This window comes from Siniperca chuatsi, linkage group LG13, assembly GCF_020085105.1.
Source record: "Siniperca chuatsi isolate FFG_IHB_CAS linkage group LG13, ASM2008510v1, whole genome shotgun sequence".
Classification (NCBI taxonomy): Eukaryota; Metazoa; Chordata; class Actinopteri; order Centrarchiformes; family Sinipercidae; genus Siniperca; species Siniperca chuatsi.
In genome coordinates, this window is record NC_058054.1 from 7,491,073 (window position 1) to 7,507,743 (window position 16,671).

At 37.9% G+C, this 16,671-nt stretch overlaps 1 protein-coding gene across 1 annotated transcript; it reads left to right on the forward strand.

Moving 5' to 3' along the window:
• Positions 1-629: 629 nt before the first annotated feature.
• miga1 (mitoguardin 1) lies at positions 630-16,616 on the forward strand. The gene is made up of 16 exons (XM_044219876.1): positions 630-777; positions 2,081-2,237; positions 5,226-5,397; positions 6,404-6,522; positions 6,892-7,024; positions 7,216-7,352; positions 8,603-8,726; positions 9,008-9,108; positions 11,864-11,973; positions 12,080-12,152; positions 12,486-12,572; positions 12,655-12,753; positions 12,898-13,032; positions 13,430-13,483; positions 13,708-13,824; positions 14,416-16,616. Exons 2-16 carry the CDS (start codon positions 2,139-2,141, stop codon positions 14,632-14,634), a joined length of 1,779 nt encoding a protein of 592 aa, XP_044075811.1. The 5' UTR covers positions 630-777; positions 2,081-2,138; the 3' UTR covers positions 14,635-16,616.
• The last annotated feature ends 55 nt before the right edge of the window (positions 16,617-16,671 follow it).

The following is a 16,671-nucleotide window of genomic DNA, read 5'->3' on the forward strand; positions in this document are numbered from 1 at the left end:
ACTTTCTAAGTAATAATCATGTCATACTACGTAAAAATTAAGTCGCTCCTAGTCATTTTTATGAGATAATATGTCAAAATTTTGGCTTTTTAAATAAGAATTATACCAAGTCAAACGTATGATAATATATAAAATATATAAACGTATAAAAAATATAAAAAATATTATGAAAATTATGAGTAGAAAGTCAAAGATATTACATAATAAGTCGAAATGTAGACTTTAAAAAAATAATTATGAAAGAGTAAGTCAAAAGTTTGAGATAGTGAGTTAGAGTTTTAAGTTTTTAAGTGAACATTATTAGATGTAAGTCAAAAGTTTGATTTATCATAATTTTGACTTAGTTACTATCTCATAATTTTGACTTTAGAAGTGAAACATTTGACTTAAAAGGCTAATAGTTGATTGATTTTGTATCTCATAATTTAACCACATGTTCAGGTCTTCTTCTAGTGGAAATTGGCCTCCATGTTTTCTCCTGGAATCTATACATTAATTTAGGTACATATAGACCTTTTGAATATTAGTTATATTATGTCTGTAATAAAAGGCCCTCATCAGTACCTACTTTACAGTAACATGGTTGTAATACTTGAGTTAGCCGAGAGGGGGAGTAGAAACTCCATAAAGGTGACAGGGAGCATGCTTTTATTTTGAAAGTCACGCTAGCTGGGCGCGTGCTGCTGAGGCTCGAGTCCTTCACTCCGCAGCAGCTGAGGTCAACCGGAGAACCGGGAGAAGTACCGGGAGCAGACCCTGCGGAGGAAACCTCAAAATGTACCGGTGATATCATTTATACTTTCAGCTTGCCGCATTCAATGAGAAAATAATCACCCGAATCGACGAGTTTATTTGTTAGACTGTTTAATTCAAGCTGGTTTAACACATTTAGCTAACACTGCTAGCCGTTATTAGCCTTGTTAGATAAGTTAGCCGTTAGCTGCTCAGCCAGGCCAATAACAGTTGAGAGCTGTCATTTTCTAACCACGTGTAATATGATTAACCTGACAGACTGTTTCAAAGCCAGTGTGCTGCTTTTGTTCACGTCGGCGTCCCTAAAAAAATCTTTGCTAATTTATTGGAAGATGTTTTTGGTATTGTGCTACTGAATGAAAGCTATAACTAATGATCAGTATCAAGACAAGGCAAATGTATTTGTATAGCACAGAGGCAATTCACAGTGCTTCACATAAGGCAAAGAAAAGCATTAGGACAACATTTAAAACACACTAAAGAGGAAAATAAAACAAGTTAAAATAAAATAGAGTGATATAAAATACAATACCACAACGTACAAGTTGACTAAAAAGAATAGACGAGAAATACAGTAATACATAAAGGAAATAAATGCACAGTGGAGAAGTGGTGTAACATTAGTGTCTGATACGTTGCATTCTTATTAATATCTTACGAAGTTAAAAAGATAACTGCAAAACTAGTTTGGATCTTGATTTACTAGATTCTAGCAATCTAGACTTAATGCAGACATTCAGGAAAGGACCAAATTAATTACCCAGATCCCTGCCTCTTAAGTATTGTTATTGTTTACTTGTCAGTAGCATGTCCATATTTTTAGGCTCTCTCTGTGTGTGCTTCTACAAATTCCCATGCAAATCATCCCTGATGTGATACATCATTCATATTTACAAAGTGCAAACCGGAAATCAGTCAGCATTTGAAGAGACACAAAAACTGTAACATTACTAAATGAGCAACGTTGATTGTTTGCAAAAAAAGAATCAACATTTTATCAGTGGACCTTGCTTCAAAAGGAATAATCATCCATGTGATGAGCCACATGAGTCTCTTGTGCAAACCTAATTGGATGTTGCATGTTGTCTTGTCAGGTGGCTTAGAAGATGTGGTCCTATAGTGAGTGACTGTGTTTAGGGAAAGCAATACTATATATATATGATAGTTTTCATGCAAGTACTAATTAGAAATGAAACATTTTATGTAATCAGGAAGTATATAATATATAAGTGGCTGATTACCCCTACTCTAATAACATCATTATATCCCCTCCTGAGCCTCCAAGGTTAAATCTTTGCATGTCACTCACTCCTGTCATCCTCCTCAGCTCCAGCAGAATGGTGATGAGGATAAGAGAGTTGCCAAGTCATGGATAGATCGCCACAATGACACATGAGACCCTCACAAGCTCCCAGCTGTCTGTCAAGGCTGCTGCCCTGCGCATGGTCGACCTACCGCTCTCCGTGTACAGCTCTCTGGCACAGGTGAGGGTGTGTTTTGAAAGTGGTGGGAGTTGGTCAACAGCTTTGTTATTGGGAGGTCTTACTGTTTTCTCTGTCTGGGTCATGAAAGGTGAGGCCGTTGATGATACTTTCAGGTTCTTTCCCCTTTTCTTAACTGTATTGCAAACATTGGCTTTGTTCCTGTTTCTGTTTTATTTGTTTAAATAAATAGTTGGACCAAAATTCGTGGATGTTGTTCCTCGTAATAGCTTTTTTTTGTACTAGCTATTAATAATATTTAAAGCAAATATCTATCTGTTCCTTGTACAGCTTCTTCAGAAAAAAATACAGTACCATAAAACTCATAGGGACTTAGTATTCTATTTTTTTGTAACACTTAATATACAATTGTCCAAAACACTATTATTTTCTGACATTTCCAAAAATATTTGAGTGCTCTACATCAAAAGATCCACACTGTCTCCCACATGGCTGACGTCTATTTAATTATTTACTTTTTTCCTTGGGTGTACAAAAAAACAAACTTTTTTTTTTCAGGATACTTACTTATTCATGAATCATATTTTATTTCACTTGAGCTAGAACGCTCAGAAATTTATGTCAGTTTACTGTAATGTAAAATATGAATTGAATCCCCACAATAATATTATTATATTCCAAAATCTCAGTAGCTACACTCATATCATAGTTGTCATTATCCAGTCATTCCCATTAAATGTGAATCAGAGGATGTAAACACAAGTTACATGACCTCACAAATAGCTAATTTATTTGACATACCTTTTGGTAATTAGTTATCATGCAGTGTTTGGTTGTTTGGAGTAGGGAATGTGTAACACCTGTGTTCATTTGCATCCTCGTGCGCATGCTGGTAGAACCTGCTCATCGAAACTTTCCAGTGCTACTAGTGGTTTTCTTTTAACCAGTTTTGTCACATGATGTTTCTTTTTTTCTATTTTATTGTACTTTATTTATCGCAGTGTGGTCAGAAATGCATGCAAATCTGCATGTGGCAGAGTGAGTTGTCTGAAGGTGCGATCTGATTGAATTTGGCACAACCCCATTCAAAGTGTTCCCTCTAAGCCGGTTAGGAGAGCCTGTAGCTGCATCTGTTTAGATGTACAGTGCTACTACCTGTTTGAGCAGTTCAGCTCAGCTCTTCAGCTAAAGGCTTTGTGTGTGATATGGGCGTAGAGTAAGGACAGCCAAAACTCATGAGCATGGATACTGACTGTGCTGTTACTGTAGGGGTGAATACTGTAGTTAAAGTTTGTGAACAGTCACTTCAATATCATACTCACCACCAAACTAGAAGGCAAAATGTTTTAAAATCTACTAAAGTTAAACGTTAATTCAAATGTATGTTCTTAAAAAGAGAACAATGTTGAATGTGATCTATCTGAAATGGGCAAATTTCAAAATGGACACTTGTAATTATAAAACAAAGTGCCTGTTTTTCAACTAAATGTAGAGCTAATGCAATTTATACTTAGCAAGTACACAATTAAAGTACCAATTAAAATGGCTGATTATAAGTATGCACAAAAAGAAGTACAGTAAAAACACCTCAATTACTGTAACAGGAGTTATTGTAATAAATTACTTTCACCTTTTGTGTGTGAATATTTTGTGGTTGGATAGTCACCAATATTTTGTCTTAGTGACGCTCATGTTATAGTGTTTACGAGCAGTGCATGAGGAGAGATGGCAGATCTGATTAAGGATCTGGTAGGAGCATGCCTGGGATGTGGTAGCAGCAGGAACAGAAACAGCACGGAAACACTGCAGGCCTGTAGCACCATTCAATCATCCCAGCCCATTTAGCGGCTTTTCAAAAAAGTCAATATTATGGTTGTTGTCATAGCTCCAAACTCAGTGTTTATGTAATCTTCAGGGAATGTGCAGCAGCGTTGTCTGTGTGGATAATCTCCCTCGCCATTCAGTGCTTCTATCTATAGACGGAGGGGGCTAACGCACGCTATCTGAAATTTGATTCTTTAAAATCTAGATGACAGGCTGGTAGCTGATTTTCAGCGCTGCTTGTTATGTCATCAGTATCCACTATATTTTGAGTTATGCATCCTCAGATGAACTCTCATCAGACAGTTGCACTTGACGCATTTCCTTCTGTTCCGTTTTCCCACCCTTTGTGCTGATTGGTCTTCATATCATCACCACTGTGTAATGGAGACATAAATACCCCAATCTCAGTTGCAGAATTTAAAAGATAAATCCAACCTCTGATATATATTGGATACTCAGTGTTAGACTGCAATAGTCTCTTTTATTTAAAGCTTCTTTGCCTCTGCAGTCAATATTTTGTATACTTTACTACTTCAGCTAGCTAGGTTGTTAAAGTTCCTGCATTTCTCAAAACATTTCTAACAATCCTTAAAGCTTTGCTCTGTGGGTTTTATTTAGTTAAATATATATTTAACTAAATAAAACAAACTTCTTAAATGGATCTGTGTTTTATTTTGTCTTAAGATAAAGCAGCTGTGCAAGAGTGTTCAATACTCAGTACTATGAACACGTGTTGGTTGGTACTGAGATTCAATACCAAGTTGTAATGACTGGTAAGATTGTCTTCTCTCCCAGTCTGTTTTACATGTAACATCTATCATTTAACAAAACAGTAATGTTTTGGGATGTTTTGAGTTTCAGGATTTTTAAGATTATTTATTTTTTGTCCTTTCGTCTTTATTGGACAGTTTGACAGTGAAGAGGCAGACAGGAAAAGGGAGGAGAGAGAGGTCATGTCGGGGCGTTGCGGTTATGTGGCATGTGCGGTAACTACTCGGCCACCAAGGTCCAGGGATGTGATAATTTAATAACAAGATGTTAAGCTACAGAGGAACATGAGCTTTATTTTGGTCAGATTTTCATTTTGTTTGTTTCCCCCTGCCCAAACCAACCAAATAGTGAAGAAACCAATCTGTTGCTCGGGCTTCTTTTTAACATGTGTAAACATTTAACTTCAAACTCTTTCTCCCTCTACCTGTCCTCCAGGTGAGTGTCAGCACAGGCACCAAGAAGCTGGTGGCAGCCACTGCCTTCGGTACTGCCTCGCTCCTCTTCCTTGCACACCGTTTCCAGAGGAGGAAGGGCAGAAAGAAGGCTCACTCACCTCAGTGGGAGCAGGCTGGCTTTGAGTTTTTCTCCCCGGCCTCAGCAGAGAACGGTAAACGGTGATATTTTTTTTCCTCTCAACCAGCAGTTCACTGGTCTATGATCTCTATTTAGTATGTTTTAGCCCAGTTGCTGGTTTGTGATAACTGATGTGGTAGGTTGCTCCTGTATTACACATGTGCACTGTAAATGGCAGGCTCCAGATAAATGCTTTAACTCGTTTAATCTCACTTAGGAAGATTTACCGCTGATTAGAGTCTCAAAGAGAAATTAACAGAAATGCAGGATTAAATGGAGTTAAATGAGCAGTTGGCCAGGGCAATTAAATCTTTTTAACAAAACTGATTTAATAGATTGTCTATATATGAAGCTGTCAAATGTCACCAAAGTTTATACCGGTTTAAACAGTGACTGGAGAGTATATTTGCAAAGTCAACAACAGTTAATCTAACACTTGTGATGATGGATAATGATTATCTGATTTAACTCTTGCTAATGCTAGAATGTGAACCAGGTGGGAATTGCATGTGAATTAAATTGTTAGCCTGCAATACAACATGTACATTCAAATAAATGATGACAGAGGTAGTGGGAAATCAATATTCACCAACGACCAAAGTGCTGCGTGACCTGCTGCCTGAGTGACCAGTAACTTTTTGAAACTTTTGACACGTAAAATGCGACTGCAGTGTTTGCCTGTTGCTTTTTCTTAAACTTTGTGCCAGCTGGCCCCTGTACACTCTGATTGTGAGCAAATCAAAGCAAATCTCTACAAACTATGTATGAATTTGGCTTGTAAAAAATGGTCTGAACTGGAAACTGTTTTTACAAACCAGCTCTCAGCAGCAGGAGAGCCAGAGAGTCATTTATTAAAAGACAATGGAAGTGATTCAAACGAAACAGCAACTACAACAAAATTCCCAGGAAAAGTTACTTACACGGTCGTGGTATTACTGTAATCAGATTGGCCAGCATGGTTTATCATTTGTGTAGTAGATCACTGTATTCTGATCTTTCTCTTAAACAACATCTCTGAACTCTCATCTTTATCTACCCAGATAACACCAGTCAAAACATCACTCTTTCCCTCAACTCCAAGAATGGCTACTCCTCCGGTCTGGTTCTCGCTACAGGAGACTACAGAAAACTGTCTGGGTCTCTGCTGAGCCTGGCCTCGGTAAGATAAAGGCATAGTTTTAATGTACAGATGTTAGTAGATATTTTTTATCTAAAATGTTAAAACCCAGAAACATAATGCAATAATGAGGGACATTTAAGAAAGAAAAGGTAGAGTACTATATTCTTAAGAATGGGTGAAGCTTGTACATGTGATTGGCAGTTAATAAGAAATATTTGCAGATATCAGATTCACCACAGCTTTTCTAGACTCATGAGTACACCAAATTGCACAAACATTGTGTAGACCTACGTCTAAACACTTAACAGTGAAAACACAACTGAAATGCTGAGTTGATTTGTGGTGAGATGCTGCTTCCACTGCTTGAGAGTTAACCATGTTCTCCTGCTTGTCTGTGTGTCTTTGCAGGTAAAAAGCATAAACTCCTCCTCCAGCAGCACCTGCGCAAATGAATCCACCTGTTGGGACAGAGTGGCAGAAGCTGATGTCTGTAGTGTGGTCAACTTACCTGTCACCACACCTGAAAACCTGTACCTTATGGGTAAAGAAACGTGCACACTTTTACTGTGTTTGTAATAAGGAGAATGAACCACATAATAAATGTGTTGAAATAATGAGTATTGCTTTGCTTGCTTTGTTTCAAAATGTAGCTTTGGATTTCTAGATTGTTTTGGGAGACTCAGATTTCAAGTGTGTGTGTGTGTGTGTGTGTGTGTGTGTGTGTTTTTGCAGGTATGGATTTATTTGAGGAGGCTCTAAGGCGGTGGGAGGAAGCGTTGACATTCAGGAGCAGGCAATGCGAGGACGATGCCAGCTGTGCATCCGTCAAAACGGGAGCTGGAGACGCCATCGCTGAGCAGAGCATGGAGGTGAACACACAGAAACACACTAGGGTTGCAGCGGTACGAAATTATCATGGTACGATAACCGTCTCAGAAAATTCCACGGTATTACACAATTATTATTGTTATTATCAGTTACAATGACCCTTAAAGGAATGAAAACAGAAGGGGGGGGGGGTTTGGTTGAACAAACGCTGTATTATAATTTCACAAAATATTATGTCCTATCAAAACCTGAAACCTTTTTTTATTTTTTATGGAAGTATGTGGGAAAAAATCTCCCTTTTGAAAATAAATAAAAAGATCTGCAGGTGAGATTCTCCGTCTGGTTGCATTTATTTATTTATTTTCAATACCGTAGATAAGCAAATGTACATGTTATGATAATGATAACCGTCAATTTTCATACCATGGTATGCCTTGAAACGGTATACCACTGCAACCCTAAAACACACTTTAAAGATATAAATTCCTTGTATTTAACACCAATTCAACAACATTTCAAATTTTATTTAGCGTAATGCCACGCTTAATTAGGGATAGAAGTGAAGGAGTTAGCCAAGCAATGCTTTTAAGATGTTTGGACACTATTTTCTTTTTTTTTTTATATATATAAAATGCCTCCTGACAAACTGTAAATGGCTTAAGCAGAGTTTAACTTTCTGTACTCCTGTCTGTGTGTCCTTTTTTATGCCAGAGGAAGGTAGAGGAATAAACTGCCCACAAACACTTTCACATATATGAATATCCAGCACTCTGACAACCCACTGATGTCACAGAGTTTGGATTGTATAACAGCTAACTCATTAGCTCTCTCACCTGGTTGGAAGGGTTTTAGATTAGTGCTGGTCAAATAGTTAAGCTTGGGCACCCAAACGTACGTTAAGTCTGCTGCTCAATCTTCTGTCAAGGATATCCCCTACTCACTTGTGCCTCTTTAGGTAGCTTATTAGATTAGATTCTCTAGAAACAACTGATCTTTGGAGTGAAATAGGATTTTAAATATCTAAAATGTCTTAATCTTGCCTCTCCCCCATCTGGCACTTTTCAAAAGGGAATTGTCAATTTAATGATGGCATTTAGAATAAAATAACAATCGACATTAACCGGGTGCCTCCTATTTAAGCTTGTAACGCCGTTTTTTAAAATCATATTTAATGTAATTATGTATTAAAACAGTGCGCTCTCTAAAGGTAATTTCACTTGAATTGTAGGCTTTAGGACCTGGCTTTGTGAGCCGTATTTCTATAGTTCAACTTGAATGTTTTTGTGTTCAGGACGTCATCAGTACAGAGTTCATCCACAGGCTGAAGTCTCTGCTGCAGAGGGCTTACAGCCTCCAGGAGGAATTTGAGGGAGTGTTGTGCATGTCAGAGCCCTCATCCAACAGCAACAGCCAGGGTGAGTCACTGATGCAATATTATGTAATTTCCATGATCCACACGGGATATAATAATAATAATAATAATATGTACACCTGTTATGCAACACATTGGTTGTTTATTTTACTGTTTATTTTATTGCTTCTGTGTATTTTATGTATTTTATTTCTTTATATTTCGCCATTCACTGTGGTATTTTATTTCTCTTGCTGTGAAGCACTTTGTACTCTGTTTTGATAAGTGCTCTATAAATAAAGTTTTATTATTATTTATTATTACAATGACTATTCTCCATCACAGATAAAATGGCAGACATTTTGGCCAGAGAGGAGCTGGATGATGCCTGTCTGAGAGACAGCATCAGCATTGCCTCCACTGACTCATTTGTGTCTGCTGCTGAGGTGAGCTCTCACCATCAAGCTCTAAATGATCCTTGCAACATCTTTTTCTCTCTTAACGTTTTCACAAAATACGCAACAAATTAGCAGTTTTTATTAATCATCTTACTTACATCTGAAGAATTCTTTCTTCGTTGTCATTTTTTCTACAAAGAACATCCTCTCTGACGTTTAGAGAAACAATAATCAAGTCCACTTTTGGTGGCAATAATCATTAAAAAAATTTAACACTCAACTAATGATGAATCGACACTATAGCACAGGTTGTTTGACACAACGGACAAACAACACTATTCATATGTTTCCACTTTTTTTTTTTTTTTTTTTTTTTAGACTTTGCATTTGCATCTGAAGCATCAAATCTACAACCAGTTCACAGCAGTTTGATTCAAATAGCTTTGATCTTCCTGTAAGTTCACCATACGGTGTTTACCGCACTCAGTAGTACTCAGTACTCAGCTTATCTGACTTTACTCATTAAGTCACTGTGGGGGCTCGAGCTGTGAATCCGATGCTACCGGTGCTTCTGACTCACAAAGTACAAAAATAAACATGTTGTTAAGAATGACTGATTTGTTTACTGAAGTGACAAGCTAAAATCCTTGAAATTAAGGTGAAATGTTCAGGTAAAAGCCACCTTCTGAAAGCTAAAGGTGCTGTATATTTCGTCCAGGATTGGGTAGTACTAATCATTTGATGTAAATAGCTGTTAAGCTACTAAACTATTGGACCTACAGTTAAGTAAATTCTTCTTTTATGAAGAAGTGAAGGTATTTATACCCTCAAACCTGTTTAACGTGTACAGACCAGTAAATGTTAAACAGGCAGAGCTCGAAGCAGTCAAACTGGGTTCCTCATACTTTAGTGAGTCACTATAAAATAAATAAATAGACCTTCAACATTCCTCCATCCATATACAATAAATAGCTCTGTGTTACTCTGCAGCAGTTTTCACTATAGCGTCCACACACAACAACATGGAGAGATCTCTGTCTGGTCGGGAATTGTTTTCTTACACTGTTTAAAACGGCACAATTTAATAACTGATAGCGGTAAAAGCACAAAGTAACACTGCAGTCGAGGACACGGTGAACCTGCGCTTATTTTAGGTGGGGCAAACTTCCAGTTCAGCCTTTGAGACCAAGTTGACTCCAATGTTCAGCACCTTGATTAGAATACAGATGAACTTTACAAGCATCTTTTGTTTCTATTGTCTTAAAAATGATGTCAGGTTCAGCTGTTTTGACCTCTTTAGACTTGTTTCCCTTCTCCATGCACCTTGGAAGTAGGTGAAATTGTGCCAGAAACCCCCACTCTGCTTCTATAGGTTTAGCTGTTAGGAAAAAAAATACAGAAACAGTGAATAAAAACTTATTTTGGGAGCAAAGAAACTGTGCAGATTCCACTTTATTTTTTTATTTTTTACCTTGATATTTCCTGGTCAAACACCAGTTAGATGTGCATACCTCTCTTCTTCAAAGGTTTTGGTGTCAGCCCTCAGAATATAAATGCATGGATGTACAAGAATCTTAGGAGGACATACTGCATTATGAACATGGAGCATGACTTTCTTTTCTTCTGGAAAGACTCGTAGGCTGCATCTCATTTCAAGATTATGTACACAGAGTTCCTACGCAGTATGGAAAAGTATGGAATTTGACTTTAGTAATGGATAAGTACGGAATAAAGAAAAGAGTATGGAGTATTTGTGAGTATAAGTATTTGTGTTTCCAGACTATTGCCCCTATTCTGTTTTCTAAAACATAAAATTCTGAATTTCTAAAAAAAAATTGATCATACAAGCAGATATGGCGTTAGGAGCAGGCAGCTAGCGCAGCCAAAATGTTTACCACTGTGTAAGAGAGCAGAGCGAGCTTGATGTCGTCAAAAGCAAGGCAAGAAGTACGGCGTGCGACTGAACACACACTCCTACGCAAGAGCTGCCTCTACATAGATATAAAAAATCTAGTTTTATATCTATGTGCCTCTCCACCTGTAGGTCACAGCCTGCAAACAGCTCTGCTCCAAGTGCCTTATAACTACCAAATCCGAACATCCGCGACCAAATTAGTTTGAAATGTCTTTGAATTGCATATATGCATAGCATCACAAATGACCAAATATTAAACTTGTCTGAACATTTGAGTTATGCAGTGATGTAGTTATCAGGAAAGTAAACATCTTTTCCTTTATGACTGCGTTCATCGTCGTTTCCATGGACAGTGAATAAACAAGGCTGCACAGACACTGAAAATGAAATGTTTTAACTTTTTTCAACTAATTTTCCATTCTTATTTATAAAAGAGTCTAAAAAATCTGATATTATTTACTCAATATGTTAAGGGAAAATAATGAGTATAGGCAGCACCGGTTAGTTTACTTCCTCTTTGAGCAGAGATGCTTGACAGTGGAACGGCGTCCAACTTTCTGCACAGGAGCGTGGACTGAATGCCCACAATGCTTTGGTGTTAATTGATTTGTATGAGCTACCTGGTTACAATCTTCTGGCCATTATTTGGCAACATAATAGCATACATAGTCAGAATGTAACATTGAAAACATCTAGCTATTTGTACTCAGATGTCAAATATGTTCTGAAAATATACCAACAAGTCTGGAAATTTGAGTCTGGAAAAAAGTATGGAATTTTGAAATGGGAAATGTGTAGGAATCCTTCAAGCTTTCTATCTGACCGGCATGGGATTAAAATGATCGTTATTTAGTCCATAATAACCTCTGCTGTCTGTCTCTGTATCAGCTGTCGGAGCACAGAGAGCTGAGGAGCGTCTTCGCTCTGGGTCATCACCCTTTCTACGAGGAGGCGCTGCAGATGGCCGAGGACGGCAAGATCTCCTGCAGGGTGCTGCGGTAATTACACTAATTAGCATAACATGAACAAGCTGAGTGGAGTTAATTTATGAGTTCCTGTCTGCCAACATTTTAATCTGGTCTTTTTCTTGATTTTCATTGTCAGGACTGAGATGCTGGAGTGTCTTGGGGACGTAGATTTCCTGGCCAAGTTGCACTGTGTGCGGCAGGCATGTCAGGTACAGCATAACCGTATGAACTAAAATACATCATAATAACTCATGTAATAATTGGATTGAATAGATAAGAAAATATATTAAAAGTTGATTCACACTTTCAGCCTTCCAGATGGTGGTTTTCAGCGTTTTTTTATTGATGTGTTATATAAAACACAATTGATATTGAGATGGAAATGCAACAAAAAAACAACCAGAAAGGAATAAAATCTTAACTTCATTGGATTGTGCTACCCTACTGAAGAAAATGCATGTTAACGTCACAGATGAATGCACCAGGACCACAGTGGGAACCATTTAACTCACAAATTTAAAGCCACTATTTTTTTTCTCCAGCTCATTTTGTGCGAGAGAACGACCAGGATGTTTCTGGCCGACACGGGAAAGAAAATACTGTCTTCAATTATTGTTAAAGCACAGAAGGTAAGACTGAAGCCACAACTAGTCGAAGATAAGATGATGCATCTTCAATCATCAAATCAAACGGTTATCGTGTGGTTTTCAGAGCCCAAAGAGATTCGAGGAAGAGTTTGAGGAGATGATTTCCTTCCTGGAGCACACAGAGCACTGGGAAAACACAGAGGTGGAGCTGGCCACACGAGGGGTAAGAGTGCTACTCAACCAAATTATTAAACTTCTCCACTATATAATGTCTGACCTCTGCTGTCTGATCACAAAATGATACCAACAGGAGTAGACAACCTTTCTTCTTTTTTAAATGATAACGTCTTATACTCATCCTCACCAGGTGAAGCACTTGAACTTCTATGATATAGTGCTGGACTTCATCCTGATGGACTCATTTGAGGACTTGGAGAATCCACCAATCTCCATCCAGAACGTGATCAACAACCGCTGGCTCAACAGCTCCTTCAAGGAGACGGTGAGTGAACACATACAATACTCAGATTCTCTTGGCCATCGATGGATTACTGGTAATTGCTAAATTCCTTATATTGTACTACTAAGATGATTAGACCACAATAACTTCTGAAAACTAAATTGTAAACAGAAGTAGACACTTTAAAGAACAATAATACTAAGACAAGAACATTGATTGTAGATGTGTATATAAATTGCAGATGTTTGTTTGAAAATGGCAAATAGAAAAAGCCAAATTTAAGGGTAAAATGAAAAATATATAGGTAAATACTGTAGATGGGTTTCCACATTTTTCTGAGCTACTTTGTAGTGTTCAGTCTTTTTATTTTTACGTTGGTGCATTTACTTTTTGACTATTTGTGCTTTTCATAGATGATTATTCTGCATGTATTTCACAGGCGGTGGCATCTAGCTGTTGGTCAGTGATGAAGCAGAAGAGACAGCACATGAAGGTACAAGTCCGACAGCTTCAAAATGTTTTGCTGCTGCTTTACCTCCTGTATACCTCCTTTATCTCAGGTGGAAACACTAGTTGTCTTTTTTTGATTTATTCACTAACACTAATTTATAGACAAGTCCTGCATTTTATTTATTACACAGACAACCAAATAACTACTACGTTTATTAGTTTTTTGTTAAAACGGTCAGGACAGTTCACCTCTGCTGTGTCTCTCAGGTGCCTGACGGCTTCATCGCCCATTTCTACGCCGTGTGTGAACAGATCAGCCCCGTTCTGGCCTGGGGCTTCCTGGGGCCCAAGAGCTCCCTGCATGACTTCTGCTGCTTCTTCAAGGTCAGTCTCAGCACCAGGAAATAACGTGATAATCACAACTTGTGTTTCTACCTAAGCAGGATCCTTTTTCATGGCTCTCAACTTACGATTGTACCCAAATAGCACTCACTGATTTCAGTTTTTGCAGATTTTTTTTTTTAAAAGTTCAAGTTTTAAATGTATTTAAATTGGAAAATGGATTTGCACCACAATTTAATGTCGCAGCACAACAAAAAAACTGTTCAGATTCTTACTCAGAAAATGGTCACCATACAGTCGAACGTAAACAACGTACTCTAGAGGGAAGGACATCTCAGAATGTTTTCTCAAAGAAGTCTGAAGTTGCACCAGCGCTTCATATAGTATTTTTCATAAATCTGGAAAAAATCCCACTTGATCAAGTTCCTGATTCATTTATTGTTTTTCTTTTAAACATAAAAACCAATGAGAACGAGCCCGCTCAATATCCTCACCAAGTACGCGCTCCCAAGAAATTCAATACCGAAGAACAGCATGTTGTGTATGTAAAGTACCTGCATGAGGTGCCTCAGTGAGGTTCCTTAAGCACCTGTCCTAAAAGTGCTATCTCACAAATTGTTCTTTTCTTTTTAGGATCAGGTGCTGTACTTCCTAAAGGACATTTTTGACCTGGACAAAGTGCGTTACTCTTGTGTGGAGAGTCTAGCAGAGGACATGCTCCACCTGCTGCACCGGCGCTCTGAACTGTTGCTGGCGTACCTGGGAGCCGACTCCCTGCGGCACGTCAACGGCTGCAATCTCCCACAGGTGCAGCTGGTGCCCAGCGCCATGCTGGAGGCGCGAGGGCAGTGAGACCGACCCCGGGGTCGTCAGACACTACACACATGGAAACCTCAGCATTTATTCTAGGGTGAGTTCACATCAACTGTTGGACCAATCACATCTCCCATCATGCTGTGCGTCCGTGGGTCAATATAAACCGTACAAGCTGTCTGCCTTCACACTTGATCATTATCGCCTCTCACCAGGCCCTTTTCACTGTGCCGTGGCAGTGCACGTTAGTTTTAAACAATCATAGCAATATCTGTAATTTAAACTTGCTGTGAGACTGGCATTAATTCTCTTGCAGTAGATAACACGCTGTGTAAATTAAGGCATATTTATTGCTGTTAAAGAGCAATTTGTGTGAAGAGAAAGGAGGTATTTTACAGTATTTATTTTACTATACAGCTAAATTTATTTTTTAGAAGTTGTAGTTTTACCTGTATGCATCAATGGATTTGTGATTAGCTTCAAACATGCAGTAGTATAAATACCAATGTTGTATAATAAACTTTATCAGATAGATTTATTAAATGTATTTCCACACCCCAATGAGCATCAGCAATACAAAACCATTTAATGTACTTTGTGTTGTTGTTGGAAGCACATGTTGTACAGGGAAATCGTTGAACAAAGAGACTTGGTTTGAGAAATAGAAAATGTGTTGACTGGAGTCATTGGGTCAGACTTGCTCTGTCATTACATTTAGTTACTTAAAAGGTGAAGTTGTTTTTGTTTTTGGCACCAAGACTCACAAACCTTCATGCAATATTTAAAATGAAAAGGCCCTTAATCCCATCAGATACAGGAAATAAAAAATTATACATCACTATTGCATAATCCTACAGCCGTTAAACAAGTTGTGCCACTCACTGACGGGCAAACACGCAAGAAGCCTTACTGTCACTGCACATATTCAAGCCTCGTCTTCATCACTGAAAGTCAGTCTGAAAAACACTACAATACAAACTGTCTGCTCTGCTGATCCGTCACTGCCATGTACAGAACACGCACAACATGAAAGCTGTGAGCAGCGGAGTTACTGCAGGAATAAACCCGCGTTGAAGAAGAGTTGATTCCAAAATGCCAGATACATGTTTTAGGAGTGGTTGTCAGCCGATTTTTGCAGGATTTTCCTCTTAAAAGAATACGTTCAGTTTTTCAGGTGTATCTCAAAACAACCAACATGTCCTATTAAAGAGTTACTGGTCACTAATCATTCCTCCTGCCCATCAGTCTTCCTAAAGTGATTAAAAATCAGTGGTGAAAAGTAACTAAGTACATTTACTCAAGTACAAGTTAGAGGTAGTTAAGTATTTCCATTTTCTGCTACTTTATACTTCTACTCCACCACAATTGATGAGGGAAATATTGTACTTTTTACATTTGATACTTTAAGATTAATACTACAATATAATTAAATAAATTATGGTGCATTATTATAAAGTCTTTATTGATCCATTGGTGAAATTGACATGCTACCCAGCCGTATATATAGAAAAAAAAAAAAAACTTTAACAGCTGCAACAGTAAAGTGATGCACACGTCAGTAATTAAAATTCAATAATATCATTATTCTGAAATAGGCCATTCTGCATAAATACTTTGATCCTAACACTTGAGCAGCAGCAGAGACTTGGCTTGGGAACTTGGCAGCCGGTTCAAGTACCGTGGGCTCTGGTAACTGTACTGGGCCACTTTACAGACTTTCTATAGACCAAAATAATCAAGAAAAAGAAAGGGCGGATTAATGGAAATTGTTAGTTGCTGATCTAGTTCTTACACATTAAACTTAAGACTGCTGAAGCCTCATTTCTTTAGTTGGAATCACATTAGAAATTAACTGTTTCAGGCTCTGTATAACCAGGAGGAATGATAGAACAAAAAGAAATTCAATGTTTGACTGACAGTATTGTTTTAAGACTAACTTTAAGGTGGATCTTATTTTTGCAACAGATGGATTTTTTAATTTGAGTTTGTTTAATTTGAGCAAATAAAGACTGATGAAAGTGTTTGACGGTTCTATTTTTTTCCCCCTTCAACTTAAACATGAAGTTCTGATCGATC